Source organism: Crocodylus siamensis, chromosome 12, assembly GCF_052110815.1.
Source record: "Crocodylus siamensis isolate JL-2025a chromosome 12, ASM5211081v1, whole genome shotgun sequence".
Taxonomy (NCBI): domain Eukaryota; kingdom Metazoa; phylum Chordata; order Crocodylia; family Crocodylidae; genus Crocodylus; species Crocodylus siamensis.
This window is the reverse complement of record NC_143406.1, coordinates 1,653,432-1,675,781: the sequence shown is the minus strand read 5'-3', so window position 1 is coordinate 1,675,781 and position 22,350 is coordinate 1,653,432. Positions and strand designations below refer to the sequence as shown.

Genomic DNA, 22,350 nt, shown 5'->3' with positions numbered 1-22,350 from the left:
CCCTTTGAAGCCCATTAGGGGATGGCAGGCATGCAGAAGAAGTGCCTGTGACAGTAATTACTGATGGCATTCATTCGGAAGCTAGCTGGTTAGACACCCATGTCACTCACAGCAGAGGGGAGGGGTCCTGACAATACTGAATTGGATGTTTGGTACTCCCACAGTGTCTGACAGCAGAGAAAAGTCCACAGCAGTCATTACTCATCCCCTTGCTTTCACTCGAGGGATTTTCTGACTCCCATTTGCTCCCCAGCCAACATGGGTTAGAAAAAGATAATTTGTGGGGCAGCTGCAAGCAGCCTTATCTACATCCCAATCGCCTAATTTTGCATCTAGCTTCCATTTGATCATTCAAACAATACTGTGGTAGGATCTCACTCTGTTCGAGACTAGAGCCCAGCGTGTTTGGATACCAGTTTGCAGTGGACTGACTGTTAATTGAGTGCATTTCCTGGTGAGAATTAAGCTCTGAGGCCCAGTCTGGAAGAAGGGTTCTTTACTCGGAGTATAACAATAACCTAAAATTTGGATATATACATGTTATACCTTACAAAGACATTTGTGCCTTTGAAGCAAAACTACAGCTAAGCAGTAAGGGGGAAGTGGGGAGATTAAAAGGATTCCACAAAACAAAGCATATATTGCCAGGAATAAACTCTGAAACAATTTAAAAGACCTTACAATGGGCATTTCTAAGTCTACTACTCAGGGTAACCACCTTGCTGAAAAGTGATGCCAATGTTAATACTAGGGGCGTACGGGCCAGTGCTGGCAAGCGTATTCTATAATAAATTTGTTTTGATACTTAATGTTACAAGGACCATAATTTATTTAAATAATTAAGTTTATGTATTAATCATAAAAAGGCTTCTTGTAACTAGTATGCTCTTATAAAGCACAGTGGAAACTGTAACTTGTTGGTGTCTCATGCACTCAGTGGATGCCTGAAGTGTGAGGCTCAGAAACAGATGTTTGACCAAAGGTGATGGGTTTATTATGACCGCTTAGCAAAGACAATAACCATTACCTGAACAAATGTACCCAGCTATTCCATGGTGACAACTGCCTCTTACTCTGCAAACATTTTGGATGGCACAAATTAGGTACGGATTTCCTTTAAACACTTATCCGCAATTAATTTTTCTCATTTTAGACTTTTTTTTTTTTTAAATGATTTCAGGCACAGGGTTTACAAATGGCATCAACTGTATGCTACTGAAAACTTTAAAATGCCAAACGGAATAAATCATCATGATCCACCGCTTTTCAGACAAATAAGCTGATTAAAATTATTACGTATATTGAAGCCTTCAGAGAGTTCTTCTCTGCCAGGCACCTAAGTAGGTACATAGAGTAATTATAATCATATTCAGTCACACTGGGAGACAGGCAGCTTTTATGCACTGTGGCTGAAACTCTGAGAAAGAGGCGGACGAATAAAGAGAGCAGGGATGAAACAAATTCAAAATTCCTTAGAATACATTATTGTAGAGGAGGAGGAGAGGAAGCAAATATTGCTGCGTATAAGGATGTTGGTTCATAAACACGAAAATGATAGCCTTGAAACCCCTGCAGCTCTGTAATTACACCACCTTGAGCTGCAGTGGAACGGAGGGCTGCTGAGGAGGTCCATTTTCTAATCAGAGCAATCTGCCTTCCTTCAAGTTTTCTACTCTGTCATTTCACTTTTGAAATGCGACTCTCTACGGAATAAGGAAATAATATTTGAGTGTTTCTGTATCCAAATGACTTGCTAGTGAAAGCCCTCGGTGACTATTTTCTGTGTGGATTTTCCATCTCTATGTGACTCACTTTGCCAAACAGCGAAGAAAGTTATTTTTAGATTAGTTACTGCACTCGTTAATAAACATGACGCCTGCTGTGTAATGCGACTCCCCCAGTACTGACTGTACTGGGAATAAACAGGCAAAGCACACGCGTCAGACAGGGTCAGGAGAAAAAGCTGAGTCACACCGCTCCTTCGCTTCCTCTGCACAGCAGCACCGGGAAGACAGCTCTCAGGGTACAACCGACACTAAATCCCCTAGCAGAAAGGTCCTGCTCTGGGAATGTATGGCCATCACCAGCCAGCACAGTGTGCTTCAGAAGGAAGTCACTTTGATCACATTGTTTCTTGATTCCTATGTCGACTGTGGAAAGTAACAGGTTCACGTGGTTCTATATTTGCAGGAGTGACACAAGGACGTGCAGTTTTAGCACACAACCAGGAATAAGGAGCCTTATGTTCTCCTCCTACCATTCACAGCAGCTGACGAAGCCAGCCGCTGCTTACGAAAGCTTATGCTATGCTGATTTAGTTCGTCTAAGGGGCAAATCGATGAGCATGGACACAGTGGTGCAGACCCGTCTGCAGTTCTACACAGCACACAGTGTTCCCTGTGCTGCTACTTTGCTGTGCAGGGGGTATTTTTTAGACCCCAAGAAGAAACCCGCACCAAAACTGCTGCCCAAAACTGGAGCCTGGCTGGCAGGGTCCATGCTCCAGCTGTCAGCCAGGTTTCCTGCTGCTGGAGTGCCACAGTTGCAGGTCCCTGAGGTCCTCAGGACCCCAGGTAAGGCTCCTGGGACCAGCACAGTCACTGGCCCCGGCCTCCCCTCCTCCACCCAGGGTAACCTGCCTTGGACCAGAGCTCACATGGCATGGGTGTTCCCTGGGGACAAGCATCTGTGGCCCAAGGTGTGTCGTTGCTATCTGTTCCTGGGAAAACGCACGTTCTTGTTTGTCTTGATGCTTTTTCTGGGTTTATTTTGTGAATCATCTGTAGGTATTTGCACACCTAACCGGGAGTCCTTAACATCAATGCCACAGTCCTTGAAGGACCAAGGATTATTTAGAGCGGTCTGTCAATATGTTGTATCTTTTATTTATACTATCAAAAATGTGAGAATGATCAACATTTTAGCCACATTTTAGCAATAGAGCATATACAGATTCTCTTAACACAATCTGTTGAATAATTCTGCTCTAAGGACAGTGAAAAAGTGGCTCAGAAAATAAAATAATTTGTTATATACAACTTCTCAAATATTTTATACTTTCTCAGCAGTTCACTTGCAAGTTATTCTTCTAGAGATGTTGAAATCAGCATTCAAATCAGCAACACACTGACTGCAATGAGATGCTAGGTACTAAAAAAAATAATACATGGCGATGCCTACTGCCAAAAGTTTACAAGCTAATATTTTTAATCCACAAGATGCTCCAGCAACTTTAATATTCTCCTTTTGTAGTATCTTTTCATAGATTTTTTTGTATTATTCTGACTATGCAAAGTCCCACTAAAACCAATGATGCAATTATCATAGTAATTTCTGTGAGGTTTTGCTGGTTATGTAGATTAAAAGGTCTTTCAGTTCTAGAAAATGTAACAGCTTTAAAAGGGGAGGCTGGTCAAGTCAAAGCTGACAGTACAAATACTGTTTTCAACCAGTGTCATTTGAAATTGCTGAAATGTGAAACCTTGCAAAATGGGAGTAAACTCTGTGCATCTAATCCATTATGCAGCTTCAAGGTTTTGAAATGGCAAGACAGCAAAGAATAAGAGTACTGTGCGCATTCTGAAGATTTCAGTAAAACCTAAATTCACGGGCCTTTTCAAATGAGTGCCCTCCAAACAATGCGTGTCAAGGTTACCAAGCTAACTGCACTGCTGTCTCTTCTTGGAGTCTCAACCACTCTTAGCCCAGGATCTAGATGACAGCCCCCTTGGCACTTCAACAGGTCCAGCTGGGTTGTGGACCCTGCTGGAGGATTCCCTTCGGAAGCCTAAGACAGCAACTGATTCAAGTGACTTGAAGCAAAGCATTATATATTTTTTCATCCAAAGATACAGAACACACAGGGGCAGAGTTAAAAGCAAAGAAAAAAAAAAAAAAGAGGGTCCTAGCTGTGTATTTCCTTACCAAAGTTTCAATTCTCGCTGTGTAGCTTCTGCGTATCCAGAACATTTGCCATCTCTTGAGTACAGAGAAACAGCCTGCACTGCTTGCCACATATTCCCTTTGCATCTAAATCAAATCTCTACAGCCTGGAAGCTTTTTCACAAGCACAGAGTAGCCTCTCTGGTCAGCTGTTCCCTCCTTTTCTGTCAACTAAGCTCTATAAGGGTTTAATATACCCCAGGAGGGCATGTACAGGTTTAGTACCATAGGCTCAGCCTTAAGGAGGAGTCAGACATCCCAGCTTGAATAGAACCAAATAGATAATTTCACCTCCAGGTGTTGGCACAGCCTTTGTCATCTTAATTCCTTTGAAGTTTCTTAACTTGGGCCGTCAAATCTGTGCCAGAGTGTCACCTTCCTGATGAGCTCTTTTCCAGCCACTTTACAGTCTCCCATGATTTGACTCTATGTATATAATAGGAGTGGCCACAGGCAGCCTCTGTGCATGGTATTCAGCAGATTGGGGAGGGGACAGGCAGCACAGCAGGAAGTAGAAAGCAGACTGGGGAGGAAGAGAGCAAAGCAGCAGATCAGGCAGGGAAGGGAATCATAATGGCACTGAAGGAAGGCATGGGGCTAATTTGTTACCAAAAAGGTTGGCTTCCATTGGTATATTGGGAGGTCTCTTTCTTGGCCCTTCCAAGTGTATTCTAACAAACCACTACTGTCCTTGCAGGGGCAGGGCACTGACAGTACTCTCATCCCTCTGCTTTATACTTGTGGCAAGTGAGGGTGTTAAGTGTTTTGGGGCAATGTGTCTGGTAAGTTTGCAACAGGGTCGTCAGGTTGCCTGTGCAGCTCAGGGGTTGGCAACCTATGGCCCATGGGACAGATCCAGCCGTGAAGAGACCGAGTGTGGCCCACAACAGCAGAGGATACATCCCCATGACCTTATTGCCTGCCATGTTCAGTTCTCTGTAGCAACAGAGGAGGTAACTGCATGGTCCCCGCACCTGACTGTCTATTCCCTTTGTAGCATCTGCTGATCACCTGGGGGGGGAGAAGGGAGGGAAGAGGTGGAGGAAGGTGGAGAGGGGCAGTGCAGGGGGTGCAGCCTGCGGTGGGGGCTGGGTTGCAGCCCATGGTGGCAAAAGCTTGCCAACCCCCAGGTTAAATGAACATTTACATAGGATAATCAAGATACGATGATCCTACCTTGAGCAGAGGGTTGGACTAGATGTGACCTCCTGAGGTCCCTTCCAGCCCTAATTTTCTATGATTCGAAGGCAGCAATACCAAACTGAACCTGGGAAAGTCACGAGTGATATTCATAAAAATATTATAAGACATTTTCCCAGTTCACCACAACACCTTGGAATCATTTCCCAATATAAGAAAGAATGTGAGGAAAACCGAGTACAAAGTTAAGAGTGTTTCTGACTCCCTCCCCACACAGAAACAGCCCATGTAGATGGTGTTACAGACCTAAGAGACACATTCCCTTCCTTCCTTATATAAGCCACGGGCACTGTTTACTCTTACACAGATATTGTGAAATGGGAAAGAGAAATGCATGAAGGGTTCTTTTTTGTTTGCTGTACTATTCCTGATAATTTTGGGTTTTGCTGTGTGTGTTTTTAACCACTCTACTGAATACCAACTAAAATATTTTCCTCTGTTGTAATACTGCCAAACCTCTCTCTCTGCAGTACTCGGACAGACGTAAATGTATGATTTTGGGGGGAAAAGATCACCGATTTTTTTTTTTAAATCTGCATCCAAGCTGATAAATCATGTGCCAAGTTTCAGACCTATGATGCAAAAAAGCCAAGTGAACACTTAAAGTGGAATATCCAGTTGCCTCTTCACCCCCTCACTAAGTGTACCCCTCCACAAGCTCAACACATGGCTCTTGCAGTCCATCCCCTCAGTCTGTGAACAAGCCACAGATTCAGTATATGGCTGAGCAGCCAATGCCACTGCCTTTGTGCAAAAGGTCCCTTCGCATTACTGAGGGAAGCTAAGAGAAAGCATTAGGCCAGAGTGCCCTTAATTCAGCAGAATGCACAAAGAACCTATTGCTCTTTTGGATATCCACCTTCTCCTGCTGTCAAATAAGGCAGTTAATACTGCAAGCTCAAGTGGCAAATATCTGTGCTGGGGTACTGAAAATTCAGCATCTAAAGCCTGCTACAGATGCATGATGGGGCACCAGGTAAGAAATCAAAACTACTAATAGATTTTTTTTCCAAAAAATCTCAGAAAGTTGTAATCAAGAACTCCACATTATAAGAACATTATATATGCAAAGTCAAGTGCTTGAAAGAGTGATTCACAGGATTTATGATTGCCTTTGCAGCCTTAACTCTTCCTGCTTGTTTATACAAAGTATCATCGCTGCCTTTAACATCATACTTACACACTTCCCCCTGTAAGTCCTGTTTCATTTAGTGCACAGGGTAGACACAAAAGGTAAACTCAACACCGAGGACCTGAATGAAAAAGTGATCTAGAGAAGAAAGAACACAGCTAATGACCATGTTAAGATTCATTGTGTCATGGCGCTGACTAAACTGTGGGGGGTAGCAAACAAGTAAAAACACTGTACATTTAAAAAGACAATTTCATACCAAAGCATGTTATTTTACCAGCTTAGTTGTTACAGGAAATACACGTGGTTAAATTCCATCAGTAAAGGCCTACCTCCAGAAAATGAGACTACTTTGTCATTGTGGGGGTTTATCTGGCAAACAGTTGGCAAATAAGTATGCAAGTAAAATTAAGGCTCCAAGGGCAACCTTGTCTAATATTCCAGTACTTTGATTCTGCAACCTAAACAGCGTTCTTTAACAGATTTTCACATGCAAGAGTACCCGGGAATGACACACTTCAGAGAGTACATGGACCAAACTTGCTGCTTTTTCCCTCCCCTGTCTCCAGGTTTTCTGCAGCTCTACTGCCACTAGCTAAGGCCAGGGACTCTGTGCGTTTCTTGCTCACCATATGGCAGTTATGGCACTCTCCCATTGTGACAATAGCTGACTGCATTGCCATACCCCTTTCTAACGCTTACCATTTCCCCCACATTCCCAGGGCTACATCCCATCTCCCCATCCCCTCCAGCTCTCCACTCTCCCACCCCACCAGGGACACTGGTATATACCTCCAGATCCCCCCATACCACAGCTGTCTGTACACCTCCTCTCATTATTATTCCTCGTTCTCTCTGAAAGCTACATAATTCAGAGTGTCAACACAAACTCTAGATGAGAATGGGTACAGACAGGATACAGGTACCATTATACTGGTGGCGTCAATGAGTTCTTTGATCTACAGAAGATTGGAGAGGTCCCTGAAATTATGCTTCTCCTAAACAAATGCCACGGGTCCTGTGCATCCCTCATCTTCCTTCCTTCTTGTTTTCCAGATCCCAAGAAATAAACAAAAGAAACAAAAATGAAAACAACAACAAAATTTAACTTTCTCCATTGACTCCCAAAATGTGGGCAGCGATCTACTTCACATCCACTCAGAAATAAAACCCACCACACTTGAGTATGAGGTCTTACACGTTTGGACAATTAACGCAAATGTTGAAAATAGTGGAAATTATCTGTGCCATTTAGGGGGCCACAAGAATTCACTCCCTGGTCACAGTCCTGTTGAACTCCACAAAGGGTTTCTTGAGTCCCAAACCTTTATTCCTACTGAGCTGTTCTCATTGTTAAAGTTGACAGGGGTCCCTGAAGTTTTTTTGTTTTTGTTTTTTAAGAAGTCCTGGGTCTGACATAACTACAAGGTGGACTGCAGTAATTTGAATTGTTTGACTCTGAAAAGTATTTACTGGAAGAAAACATCCTTCATTTATTATCATTTATAAACATCCTTCATATAAGCAACATATCGCTTATTCAGGAGTCAGCTATCTTCTTCTCAAGAGCAAACAATACCTGAAAAACCCTTCTAGGTGGCACCTTTACTTTTGTAACCTTGTATAGTTTAATGGATATTTTATTTATTGTATAATTAGAAAAGCAGGGTGTAGAAAATTCTTCTGCCTCTGCTGACTTCCACATTTATTACAGCACATTGCCTTTTGCAAAATATTTGTCTGACTAAAAATTATGTATGTTGTGAAGGATGCTGGTAAAACCTATGCTAGATTGCATGAAGATCTCTTGCTCACGAAAGCGTGGAATCATTTCATTCCATCAGAAAGGATACTAGAATACGCAATAGTCCCAAAAAGAACAAAGCTGAGTTGCCTTAAATTACTGCACGTCTACCTATACCAAGCCCTAAAGTATTTCACCATACTGAAAACCCAGAACACAGGCACAAAACGTATAAGAAAAATTCAGTTGTTTTCTCCCCTTTTACTCCACTCCACACATTCTGCCAAGTAGGGACCATTAACCTGTATATTTCTAGCCCTCACACTAGTTAACATAACTTGACAATTCTAAATCAAATGTAAGCTGATAAAGTACACTTTGCCTGAGTGTGGAAAACCTCCCCAAAAAGACCTAATACTAGCTAGACAAAAGAGATAACAGTGAAATGATGACATCCACATCAACTGTTTGCTTTTGCTTTCTTCAATCATTTTGTCATGAACATGCAATTAAAATGACTATTTTACAATCCCAAATTTCCTCCTACCACTCACTTTGTGTTCAAAGTTCTTAACTCTTCCCCACCCAATTGCCAAAATTTCCAGTTGTTCCCAAATCTGTAGGATGCTTTAGGTATTATAAGTGCTGAACCTCGAGTTAGATAAAAAGGAGGCAGGCAGGACACTGATGATAACGAATTTAATATCAAAACAAACAAGGACAACCATATGAATGTTATTATTTATATGAATAAAAATCAAGCAGGACTGTACAATGCCACAACATGCCAATACTGTGGCAAGGTGGATCATGAAAGAACCGATCAGTCTGCCTGCATGCCTAAGTTCAATATGTAGCCAAAGAACGTGGATATCGGACCCCTACAGGTCTAGACTGTGTTGCAAGCTCTTAGGGAGAACCTTCTTCATTTCATGGAGTAGGTCCTTCTTGTGGACAGCTTCCTGTCCTGTATAAAAACTCAGATCTAGCAGCAGCAGCAGCATCCTTCAGTAGCCAACATCCAAGCCACCTGGTACAAGGCCTGTTGGGCTGTATATGGTATCCAACCAATTTTGGAATAGCGTGTCCAGATAAGCTCAGAAATAGATGAGATGGCCAGAAGGCCATGTACTCTCTCTCAGAGCCAAAATGCCTTCAGGCAAAAAGACACTATTAGAATTACTGTGGCTCTGTTCCATCTGATCTTGACTAGTACCTTGGCCATCTTGAGGATCAACTGAAAGTAGGCCTTGAGTTTACTGTAGCAAAATGGCATCTAACAATGAAACCAGACTCATGCCATTTTGGGAGAAGTTCAGTTATTTGGTAGCAAAAAGGTCTCTTATAAGAGGCATGTACCGTATGACTAGCAGCTCCTTGATGAATTCCCATAGTTGACTATTTGTTTGACCATCACATGTCTGCTCAAGAAGTTGGCTAGACTGCTGCTGACTCTTGAAAAGGAACAGAGCCAATGGCTTTAGTTTGACAATACCATTAATACAACTTAATGGCTTCAGGGAGAGGGGAATGAACAAAATACTCCCTGCCTGTATTCATAGGGCAACACAGATGCATTTTCATTCCAGATCTGAACCGTGGAGTTGACTGAGCTGCTCTGATGAAGTTTAGGAGACTCACCCTGTGAAAGGCGGTACAGAGAGGTTCAGGCATGAGGGCGTGGACATCAGTGATGCTTCCTGACAATATAAGCACAACCTCAAAAACTGTCTTAAAATATTTCAACAAAAGAGCTGTTTGGCAGTTAAAAACATGGCTCCATGAGTTTGAGAATAATGCTAAGAACCTATGTAGAAGAAGGATCTCTAATTGGGGGATGGGGAGATGGGATGTAGCCCTGGGAATGTGGGGGAAATGGTAAGCATTAGAAAGGGGCATGGCATGCAGATAGCCTCAGAGGAACATGAATGTTTCTAGCTGCAAACCTTGGAGTATTTTAAGATAGGCAGGACTGTCATACAACCCAGTCAAGTGACCCTGAACTTCAAAATTTTAATGCAGAATTTCAAGTTACCCTGGGGCTAGCTCCCCTGCATTTGTGAAAAAGTTAGACAGGTTTCCTAATTCTACTTTACAGATCTGTGCTGACTGCCACTGTCAAAAGGAGGCAGAGAATGGTATTCCCATCTGCGTCTTCTTGAGGTCTAGCCACCAATTCAGCTTCCCTAAAGACCTGAAGCAGGATTGCAATTTTCTAGTTTGCATGGGGCTTGGGTAGGGATTGTACCAACCTCAGGGTCCATTCAGACTAGCAAATTCAGTCCCCTGCTGTCACAAGGCAACCATTTATCCAAAAAGAAGACTGCTGCTCCTCCTCAAAACAACAAAAAAGAAAAAGTAGGAACTTCCTTGCCTGTATTCAAGAGGAGCATACTTTAGAGCTCCTAGATGAAGAAGTGCAGCTACTTCTGCTTATAGAAGATTCCTATGAAAAGGATGGTAAGCAGGGGTAAAAGAAAAACTAACTAGGGTAACTGTGGTAGAGGACCTCCAACACCCACCTGCCCTAGATTACAGCAGCTTAAACTCAAGGGAATGGGACAAATTTGTTTCTGCAGATTACATACCCTGATGTGTCATCAAATCTGCAGACATGCAGTCAGCGCAGAATCCTTCCACCTCCTCTGAGACAACTGACATCTCCATGTGTGCTTATGTTTTTTATTGGAGACAGAATCGTGGTGGCCAGCAAGGCGCGCTGGGTTCCTGTGTTCCATCTAAGACTGATATCAGCATCGTTTGCCGTTTGGAGCTATTGCCCAGAAGCCAAAGGAGTGCAAGAACTCACATGTTACAAGGAACGAACAACTCCATCCCTTCTGGTAGCAGGTCCTTGATCATCACATGCAGCCCCTCGGGGACTTCCCCATGATAACAGTCATGGACCTGGCTATTGGTCTGAAGACTCTATGGCTATTTATAGGGCGAGCTTTCCCCAATAGTTGCTTTAAGCTTACCCCTGTTCTCGGTAGGGGGTTGGACAAAAAGTGCCAACACTATCCCAAATTGGAGAATGACACTTTCAGGAACACAGAAATGGAAGGGACCATTCCAGGTGACTGAATCCAGTCCTCTGTAATTACTGGCAATCACATAAAATATTTGTTCAAAAGGGTCCCCGAGACTTTCCATTCCAGCTTCTCCCACACTTCACAACACAAAGAATGTCATTATATCCCATAACACACTTAGGATCTTTACTGTAAAAGGCCCTCTGTTGTGTGGGAGAGAAGAGGGAAGACAAGAACACCAATGCCAAGACAGCTTAACTTTTCATCACCTGCAACTGAAGGGAGATAGAAGGCGGACAGGTTTTCCTCGAGAACAAGTCAAGCTTCTTCAGGATCTTTATCCTTCAGGCTGCTTTTGTGAAATCTGGACTTTCCCTGTACTACTGAAATGAGTAAGGAATTCATAATAAGTCATACTCACCCTGAAGGACTGATCCTGTTTCACTCTATTTCCTGTGGCTGGCATACTGGGAGGTGTCTGTTACAGTGCCTTAGCAAGGTTGAATCACTACTTATTGGAAGGCTAATCCTGACTGGGCTAATGGTATCAATATACCAAACAACTTACAAGATTTTTCTTGGAAAAAATTACATCTTCATTTTTAGAGTGTCTACTATTCTCATCAAGAGATCTTCCAGTGTCTTAACATTGTTCAACCCTAGCAGCAGGGTTACTGCTTTGTCCAGTGATGAAACAAGAAGTTCTTGGAAGTAATGCAGGATTGCGTTGCCCCTCTTGTCCCTTGATTGGCAATTCCTGGTATTCTTCCTTGCCCATTTTCAGTGGACTGGTCACTGATGCCACTAGAGCACGTGTTGTTTTCCTCCTCTTAGAATGGGATGGCAATCTGCTCCTGGAAATACGTGAAGAAGAGCCCTGTAAGCCCATAACGTGACTCCATAAGGATATGGCTGGCTATTACTGACCAGTCAAATGACAGTTCTGTTGCAGCAGTTGTAGTAAATTCTAGGAAGAAAATTTGTCTGGTCTACTTTTGGACTCCCAAAAGAGGCCATCCTGCTTGTAGGAGACAAGAAGGTATGTCCTGACTCACTGAAAGGAGCAGCAGATGCTCTGTAAGCATAGCTCTGAACCATACAGTGCTCTGGATACCAGGCTCCGTGGCAAGATTCTTGGAACAACCTCTCTCAGGCCTGGAACCCGGTGCCAGAAGTGCCAGCACCAGCTTTAGCATCAAGGTATGCGTCTTTGCCACACCTTTTACCACCAGGTCTTTTTATGGCCCTGTATCCTTACTCGAGAGCAAACCTAAAAGCATGGTTCTCCATAGCACGGGACTAGACGAGATTATGGTTAAAAGCTTATGCATTTTTCCTATTTCTTTTCAAGTAAGTGACATTTTGATTGCAAGTGCTAATTTAGCAAGTGTGGCATTTATAAGAACAAGAACCAGACCATAAAACTCCTTTCAGTTAAGTGAAACAGCCAGCAAGCAAGTGAATACAGACCTGTTCTGGATTCAAATGCAGCACCCAAGACTCAACACCTCTGGATATCAATGATCAGAGACAGGAAGTTAGCTGGGTTAGTGCAAAGGCAAGCAGAAGGTAGGTAGGTAGATTAGCACCTTACAGACTAACTAATTCAGAGATGGATAAACTTTCATAAGCAGCAAACTGTATCTCTGGTTTAATCAGTCTGCAAGATACAAATCTACCCTGCCTTCTGTCTTCCCTAACATTGTAAATCAAAGCCAGCACAATTATGCTAAGGTAGAGAAGGTAAAATGCTTCCTGGAAGGGCATTTTTCAACCTGTTTCCTTTGTGATCCAAAATCCACTCTCTCATAATCAGAGACAGCACCAGTTCTCTTGGATCTTCAAAAAACTGCTAGCTTTTGGGTGGGGTTGCAAGATTCTCTAGCCTGCTGGGATGAAAATGAGAGCATTTTTCATGTGTAAAAACTGCTCGACACCTCTCCCCAGCTTCTGGGTGGGTGGGGGAAGCAATCATTTCAAGGTCTTCCCAACTCCTTTTGGAGTAGCATTGTCTTTTAAGGTTTTTCCCTTCTAATTTCCAGCCTGCTTGCTTTGGCATAACTCCAATTCCCCTCCTCCTCCTGCCTGAGAGAAGCTTCTCTCTCTCCACTGTCTGCAAAGCATGGCAGTTTCAGTTGGTAGGGTCGGAAGGGACCTGAGCAGATCATGTAGTCCGACCCCCTGCCATGGCACGAAAGAGTACTGGGGTCAAACGACCCCGGCAAGACGTTCATCTAGCCTCCTCTTAAAGACCCCCAGGGTAGGAGCCTGCACCACTTCTCTTGGAAGTTGGTTCCAGATCCTAGCCACCCTGACCGTGAAGTAGCGCCTCCTGCGGTCTAGTCTGAATCTGCCCTCTGCCAGCTTGTGACCATTATTTCTAGTCACTCCTGGGGGAACAGGGACTCCCCCAGTGCCTGCTGGTCCCCTCTGACTAATCTGTAACAGGCCACTAGATCCCCCCTCAGCCTTCTCTTGTGGAGGCTGAACAAGGTCAGGTCCCTTAGCCTCTCCTCGTAGGGCCTGCCTTGCTGCCCCCTGACCATGCAAGCAGCCCTCTCCATGTTGTCCACATCCCTCTTGGTGTGCAGCTCCCAGAACTGGACGCAGTACTCCAACTACGTTCCTACCTCCAATCTTGCCAAGGGCATTCATTTCCAGTTTCTCCCATGTCCCCCATGCTATCCCTGGTCTTGAACCTGCTGGTAAACGGCACATCACAAAGGCAAGGCAGACAGATCTTCGATAAGGAGCCTAGCTGTGATAACTACAGACACTAGGAAAAGACATTTGTGACTTTTAACACAATAATCTTCTTGTTCCCTGCTTTGAGGCACCAGGTTTCATATCAGCTTTTGGCCCCTACCTTTCCAACAACAGAGAAGGAGAAAAGCTTTGAGTGCTTTCCTCCCTGACAAGAGTCACTTGAAAGGTGCAAGACAGTTAGACAATTCTGCACCTACTCAAGTGTGCAACTCAGAAGGGGAGAGCAGGAGAAAAGCATCAACCCTCTCCCAGTTTGTTTTTTTGGGGAAAACCTTTAGTACATAGAAGACGCAAAATAGGAAAACTGTATATGCATGTTGTACAAATGGAGCAGAAGGCAGGGTAGAGATGTACCTTGTACACAACTAAATTAAAGATGCATAAGCTTTCTCAAGCTCACTTCATCAGATGCAGTGAGGTCAGGTTCACAAAAACTTATTCACCTCTGATTTGACTGTTATTAGTCTATGAGGTGCACTTGTGCCCAGCCTTCTGTGTGCATTCAGACTAACACAGTTAACTACCTCTTTTCTGTAGGACTCAAGGCCACATCTGGCTATGGCAACTCTGTATTAGTATGTGCAGTGCAGTGGCAGGTACTGAAATAGTTAAGCACATTCTAGAGACCAGAAGTATGATTTCAAGGCCCTGGAATTTGGAGAAGGCAAGGGAAGCAGAGGCAAGGTTTCTTGCACTGAATACTGGGGGTGTGGAACTGTTTTTCATTGCTGCAGAGTTCTCTTACTCTTGCTGCAGAAACTAGTTCTGAAGGCAGTGGATTGCCAGAGGCTGGTTTAAAGTCAATGTAGAGGAAACCACAGGAAGTCGAATAGCTAAAAGAAGAAGTAGGCATACTACTTTAATAGAAGAAAGCAAAAAAATAGACAAAAAGCAGTCTAAACATTAGTGGTACTATACAACTCACCTTGTCTTCGAAATATACAAGTAAAATAAACAAAAACACAACCAGATGGGTATGACACCACACTTGCACTCAAGCACTTTTCCCCACATGAAGTACTATGCATCCAAGTGGTCTTTACATCATCCTAATCTATACTCTGGGAACAAAGGAGGCTCTCAGCATATATTTCAGAGGTCATTTAATGCAACAATTTGCAGCTTTAACTGTATGCAACCCTTTGTGTTACAAAGATGTAAAGTTATCAAGCTGTCCAGATGTTCTGTGCTATTCATAAGAGAGTCCATTTTCTTGTATTGTAGTAAAGTCTCTATCAAGTTAGTTAATACTATGACTGACATCCATCCATCAATTCCTCAAATTTCCTTGTGGAGTTACCCTTCAGAGAATCACACATCTTGCCTATTAATTCAGACACTTCTACTTCACTACAGTAAGGTGGTCACCAGCACTCACCCACATCTCTCAGATGCGACATTTGAACTGAGGAAACAGATGTTCCACTTTCTGTAACCACCCCTCAATTTTACTCTACCTGCTGGAATGATATTCCAAATATGAGGGAGTGCAGTACAAGGTGCAGGGTATTTCTCATCTCTAGAGGCAATACTTTTGAAAAAGCTTGTTGTCTGTTAACCTTCTTTTCTCCTTCAAGATACTGCTTCTGCAAGACCCCACCTTAGGAACTAGCAAGCAGATACAATCCTCAAGAGGAGTGTTGAGGACCCGTATTATAATCAAACAGAGTGAATCACTACTCTCTTAACTGAGCATTTGATCAAGAATCACCATTGCAAGAATAGTGATTTGTGACACTACGACTTGAATTTACAACTCTTACCAGCTTTGGACACTGCAAATATAACTTGCAAATCCTGTCACCACTAAGTGATTTTTCTCTCTGCTTGGTATGTGATGTGTGGGCCAACTCAGAGGAAAACTAAATATATAATTTAATCAAAAATACCATCTTGATGGAATTTAAAATACATTTATAAAATCCAGAAAATATACATGGCTTCGGGGGGGGAGGAGGAGAGGGGGAACCTGTCATCTGATTAATCTGGCTTCCACTAGGTTAAATGAAAAATTCTTATGACCTTAAAAACATTAGGAAAAGCCATCAAAGTTCTGAAATGCTCTCAGCTGATGTTAAAGCCATTAGAAAAGAACCTATAATGAGTATAACACACAGGGAGCAGATTTCTAAACAATCCAGAGTTTCTACGCCTTTAATGACAACTGAATTTATATCCACTGAATTTACAGATTTACACACTTTTAGACAGAAATTTATTAGCTGCTCTAAGAACCTGACCCCAGTTGTCTTTCCTGCCTAGTGCAGGGGGCTGAACCCAATGATCTTGTGAGGTTGCTTCCAGCCCCCTACAATCTATGAATCTATGAACCACTTCACTAAAAAATCCATCAAGACCTTTTGTACAAAAATGTGGTAGGCAGACAAAAAGTGTTCAGAAGGTTTTAACCAAGTGTTTATTTAAACACTTAAATAAGAGACTTTTAAGGAATTAGGTTAAAGACTGTGCACATAAGAGACAGTGCACCAAACAACATTCAAACCCTTCTAGTAACCTCAGCAAAATAATATTTTCATAGTTCTCAATTAATATTGGTATCAGGTATTTTGAGGTATTCGTTTCAAAGCCACCACAAAAAGAACATTTGCAAAGAACTTCCCATGAAGAATAAAAGGGGTTACAAGAATGGAAGTCTACTGAATGCGTCTTTCTTCCTGTTGCTTCCAACTAGTGCTTTCTTTTAATTCTAAGATTCACACATCTTCTTACTGCTTCTTCATGAGGTTAAGAATAGAAAACTTTTTTTTCTTCAGAAATTCCAGCAGAAGCTAATTAGGCTAACTTAATTAACCTGATTAAATCGGGAGGCTAGACTCGATTTACGGGCTGGACTTGACGATTCTCCGGGGTCCCTTCCAGCATGAACGTCCATGAAATGGTCAACAAAATGGCCAAGGTAGTTCAATGTTACTTCGTGTCATGCAACTGCCATCTGATGAATAGTGTGAACTACTCTTACCCTTTTCACTCCTCAATTAATGGTATCAGCTCAGGGGAAAGAACAAAAAACAAAACAGAGAGAGAGACCCAGAGATCACTGCAGACAACTCCAAAACTACCTCTGTCCAATACACAACAGTTGTCCAAAAAAGCAAACAAAGCTTAGTGAATCCTTGTCCAAACACGGCTGCCAAATGCCTGAAAGCTACTTCTGATGCCTCAGATACTACAGCTTCCATTCTCCAGATTCCTCAAAAAGGATGGGAATGTGGGCATCTCCAGCTTTCCTAAAAAGTACTGTAGCACATGCATCACTGCCATTGCTCTGTCTTCTATTTCCAGCACGGTATATTTATACCACCGGAACATTTCTTGTGTATCTGAATTTGCTTTCACACTGAAAAGCGAATTATAATATAACGTTTCTCCAAAACAAGACAAGTTTGCTCAAAATCTCAACAAATGCTTCTGACAATCTTTCCCACTTTCTCCTGGCCCTGCAATAATCTTGAAGCTCTGGTCTCTGCACGCTGACTTCTGGAACCAATTCATGATACGACTTCCTTTCTCACTTAAATTACTACGCCTTGTTCAGAACTCTATTGCCCACTTAACCTCTGGGCTCTCTTGTAAGTTCTTCATTTTTTTTCATCTGCTCAACTATCAACTCAAATCCAAAGGCAGTTTAAAGATTCTGCTTCTCATTTTGTCTCCTCTTCAGACCGCTGGCCTTTCCCCAGCCTCTAGCTCTTAACTTAATATATTCCCTATACTCCCCGTACCCATTTCTTTTCTGCTTCACTTCACTCCTGGGACATGCTCTACACAAACTTCAAAAGCTACCATATTCTAGATAACTTGTCATTTCTGTCCTTATCCTTACTTCTATTTTTGCTTTTTCTGAACTTTTTATAATTTCTCCTTATGTCTAGCTTTTTATTGCGATTCATCTTTGCAATTAATTTTATTGCACCAATTTCAACAATAATTGTAGAATGGCAGCAACCTGTACAAGCACAGATTGATGGAAAACTAACACAATGCACCAGACGCTCCCATAATGTTTAATAGGAAAGTGGGACAATGCCCCTAGAGCAGCTTGTGGGGAAACAAAGACATTCCTCAGTGGTATCACTTATATTATCTGTAATATTTTGAAGCTGAATCCTGCACATTCCTTCTACTTCATATGCAATGATAAACCAATAACTAACCACCAGCTAGGATAGTACACATCAGTCACTGTAGCACTGGAGTTGCATATATAAAAATAGCATCCTCCCCTGTGAACTGAAAGAAACCAGGTAAGGGAAGTTTCTGCCCAGCACCAGCTCTTACCTGTGAAAGTCCAGGGGACGATGCATGTCCCGGAGGTGTTGCAGCAAGATTTGGGTGTCCCTTATTTATTTCATGTGCAGAGTAAGGGGATGGGGCAGGAGGGCCCGGCTGTCTTGCTACCTGTGTTACCTGTGAGGAGATAAACTGTTAGTAAAAGAGAATATTAGTAGTTCAATTTCTGTAGATGGTTCTAGCGTTTATAGTCTACGAATAAAAGAGCACAAAAAATGAAAGGGGTCAGCAGCAACATTTTTAATATGTGCTGACCCATTTCTTTTTCAAGTTAGTTAACTATTTATATAAAACTTGGTGGCTATGCTGGTGGAAAGCCTGTATCACAGGCAGCACCATCAACAGGGGAAGGGGGAAAAGTTACACAAGCTTCTGCTTTATTGCTTTTCCAACACAGCTCAGGCTTTCATTGAAGTATCCTTGAAGTTCCACTCCTGGTCTTTTACTTCCAAATCTTTGTAATTCATACCATTACAAATTACACCAAACCACCTTGCGATTTAGTGGTCCAAACCCCCTGGGGGCTGCAAAGTGATGTAAAGAAGCTTGTTACCAGTCAGAGGAAGTGACCTAAAAAGGCAAGGCGAGGAGAAATTCCCCATTCATCCCTCCAAATGAGATGACAATATGGCAGAAGAATCTTAGACCGAGGACTGACAGGCTTCTCATCAGTAAAGATAAATGAAAACTTAAAACAATTCTTTTGGAAAGCTACTGCCCCAGATTTTCCACTACGGCACACACACAGAGGAGATTTCAGTCTTCATGGCTCACATGCTTGTTTTATTCCATCTTATTTACAGTACAATATTCATGTCAAGTTGTTTAAAACGTAGACCCCAGGGTAAGTGAAATGAAAAATGGCAAATCAAAGAGATATTGAGGAATCAGAGCTAGATATCCACTCAGCAATTCAATATCATGTAAACTGTATTATTTTGTTTTATGTTTGCTGTGTAACAGCCTTCTCTCTGACCTCTACTGAAATGAGCTTCTGCCTTGTTTAAATCACAGCTATTACAGCTATTGCGGTTTCAAAACAACACAGGTAATGATTAGAAGGTGCTGCTAGCAACACACAAATAAGTGCATGTACCACAGAAGAGTCAGTCAGCAATGAAACACAAGATATCAGTCTTGTCCATGTCCCTTTATTGTATTTTAAGTAAGGGTGCATTTGATTACATCACCTAAACCACTCCAATAGCTGTGGATGACAATGTGCAATTTCTGAAGGCTTGGAAGAGACCAAAAGCATGCACTGTTGGAAGATCTGGAGAGAGAGCGCCCTTCCCCCCGCAAGAGGCATCATCTGTTTCCTGGTTGATACAGCCTGGCGGGGATGCACACACACAGCTCCAGTCACAAAGGACACTGTAAAACTTCTGCAACCTGCCTCCTGGAAAATCAGAAACCCTTACCACAGCGATCTTGAAAGCCTTGCCAAGTCAAAAACAGACTTTTTTTAATTCTATACTTAAAAAGTAGCTACAAATTATGAAAGATGTCAGAACTGCAGCTGGGAGCGCAAGGACATTTATTCACTTATAAACCCACCATTCAATAAAACGTGCATTTTAGTCATCACTAGGAATATCTCCCTTGACAATCACCAATTTACTTCCAGATAAGAGATTAGTTTAAAGTAAAGGAAGTTCTTCAACTACCGTCAGCGTATATGCAAATTCTTAAGTGTGCATATACTTCTAGCATCAAAGAGAAAAATCTGCAGCGTTTTGATCACTAGAACAGGCTGCACGCACGATTCCTTTGGACCTTACTATCTGGAGTCATGTTAAATAGATTCTGTGCCAAGACTGAAGAAGTAATAATGTTCACATTCTACACTGGGAAGCACAGATGTAGGTTAAGTAACTTATTTTCAGCCTTGTCAGAACTCGAATCCAATCTTCAGGAATTAAAGAGTGATAAGTTATGTGGTAACTGATAACTATGTAATATGGGTCTGAGATTGACCAACACTCTGACACTGCTCTCCCAAATCAGGCCTCAAATCAGAAGTCAAGTCAGGGAGGAATGCAATATAGATAGCAGTTATGTCCCACCTAACAGACCAAAAAGGGCTGGTCCTGTTTAGATAATGAATAAGGACACTTTTCTCCTCTCTGGTATGTTTTCTTGGAGAGAGCCAGGGGACAAGAGCTGGGATGGGAAGAGGGACAGGTATTTAACTGGTTCTAGAACTCTGGAAACTGGTTTAGGTTAAGAATGAGATGAACAAAAAAAAAGTGTATCCTTCATTTTACAAAACACAGGACAAAAAGGATCAGATATCAAAACATGTGGCTCTCAGATTCTTTACTCAGGTAATATACTCACTACAAGTAATACAGTCTTTTAAAAAGTTTCATTTCCTGAATGTTCAAAGGTGACTCCATTAACTCAGTAAAGGCCTAAATTAAAATTCCTAAGAAAGGATTGTTTCAAATAGTGGTGAAAAAGTTGTCAAATAGGACCTTTTAAGAACTCTACCCTCCTCCCAACCCTTTAGAAGTTTTCTCTGTGATTACAGTTCAGGAGTAACCACCAGCATTATTTACAATCAGAAAGTTCTTCCAGAGACCCATGTAGTCCAACTGCCTATAGTTCATCCAGAACAAGATCAGAAGATGTCTTGGAAACACCTCTGCCATCTCTTAACCATGGAAGCAGTCAATTAATACATGTTCAAAACATCCTAGAAATAAGAACTGTCTGATGATATATCTTTTACTGGACAAAATTTAATAGCTGGGAGAGATGGGAGACAAGCTTTTGGTCACAAAGTGCCCTTTTCAAAGTCCTGCCGCATCCTCTACAGGTGATGCAGAACAGAGACATTAGCAGAAGCAGCAGCCTTGAACCAGGACACTTTCTTCCCCCAAAATGTGTGTTAACACCTCTCAGAGCTACAAAGTGAATCCAAAAAAAGATATAATCAAACAAACCTTTCTTCCTACATTTTCTCCGAACCACCGCGGCTACAACACCCCACCATGCCAATTTAAACCAATGGTAAAAATGCCTTTCTGACCCCAAATCTGGCAAGCGCTATGACCCCAAGTAGAGAAGTAAGACCCTCCAGACAGGAACTTCTGAGTTTTCTAACTACAGCAAAGCAATCAACACACTCGAGTCAAAAGCCACCACCAGCCTCAACTGTGGCCAAGATCTCAGTGCTTCAGCAGGCCCGTATCTTTGACGAGGGGAAAATAAATTCCTTCCAAGCCCCTACAGGTGATCAAAGCCCTGAAGCATGGACGCCTGCCACACCAACTTATTTCTATGCTCCAGAATAGGAATTGCAAATACAGATTCCACCTATTATACAGACTGATTGCTGAACCAAAAGGTCCCTATCCTATCAAATCAACCCTCCCATAAAAGTTACCTTAAAACAATCCAGGTCCTTTACCCCATCTCCTCTCGACTCAGATAACAAATCAAAAATTCTCTCCTCTGATAGCACAAGTCCTCTTTTAAATGTCAAAAAGAAGCCTAAAAAGCTCTTCTCCCCCTCTCTCCTGGTGACAGTCTCATAGACACAAACGAACATATACACAAGAGGATCTGTTCAACTGAGGCTCTCTAGAAGCCATGGGGCATGGACTGGCAAAAGTAATGATTCCATTACAAACCAATGCCAACTACCATCTGTCAGAAAGTGAGAGTTTGAATTCTACTAAAAAGTATGCATCTTAATCCCCAGTAAATATAAGAATAGCACGCCCTTTTTATATTCACTTAGAAATAGTCCAGAAATAAGAATCTCTAACAAACTGTAAAATGTAATGTTTCTCTAAGAAAATGCCAATTAGAGCAGGAAATGTTACATCTATATAGATGCATTTAAGAAACTGTGTTATAGGTTAAATTTCATGTTTCTATAGTTCTTTTCATTACATTTGCTAGAATGCAGATTTAAGTTCATAAATTCTAAAGGAACACAAGCTTCACTTCAATTATTCAGTAATGAAAAAGGCAGAAACTGGAAACATCTGACTGGATTTGTTCCAAAATACTTGTCTCATGATGCAAGCCATTTACATATAGTGCAAAAAGTTTCTGCTTTCCGTTTATCACCTGGAAATCTTCAAGATGTGCAACAGGTCTAAGATGTAAGCTAAGCAAATATAACTTTCACTCAAGTTCACAGATCAAATTCTTTGCCTAAACAATGGATATGTGGAATTAAATATGAATCTGTCAAACCTAGCACTGTG

The 22,350-nt window shown here is 42.1% G+C and overlaps 1 protein-coding gene across 15 annotated transcripts in view; it reads right to left on the bottom strand.

The window, feature by feature from the left end:
* EIF4G3 (eukaryotic translation initiation factor 4 gamma 3) overlaps positions 1-22,350 on the bottom strand; it is a 177,082-nt gene that overhangs the window by 95,246 nt on the left and 59,486 nt on the right. For 8 of the 15 annotated variants that reach the window (XM_090023331.1, XM_090023337.1, XM_090023332.1 and 5 more), the window contains exon 3: positions 18,116-18,259. In XM_090023331.1, coding sequence (XP_089879457.1) covers positions 18,116-18,259 — 144 coding nt within the window. Of the gene's footprint in view, positions 1-11,471; positions 11,905-18,115; positions 18,260-22,350 lie in introns of those variants that run through there. The other 7 variants (XM_090023333.1, XM_090023349.1, XM_090023341.1 and 4 more) reach the window with 3 other exon arrangements.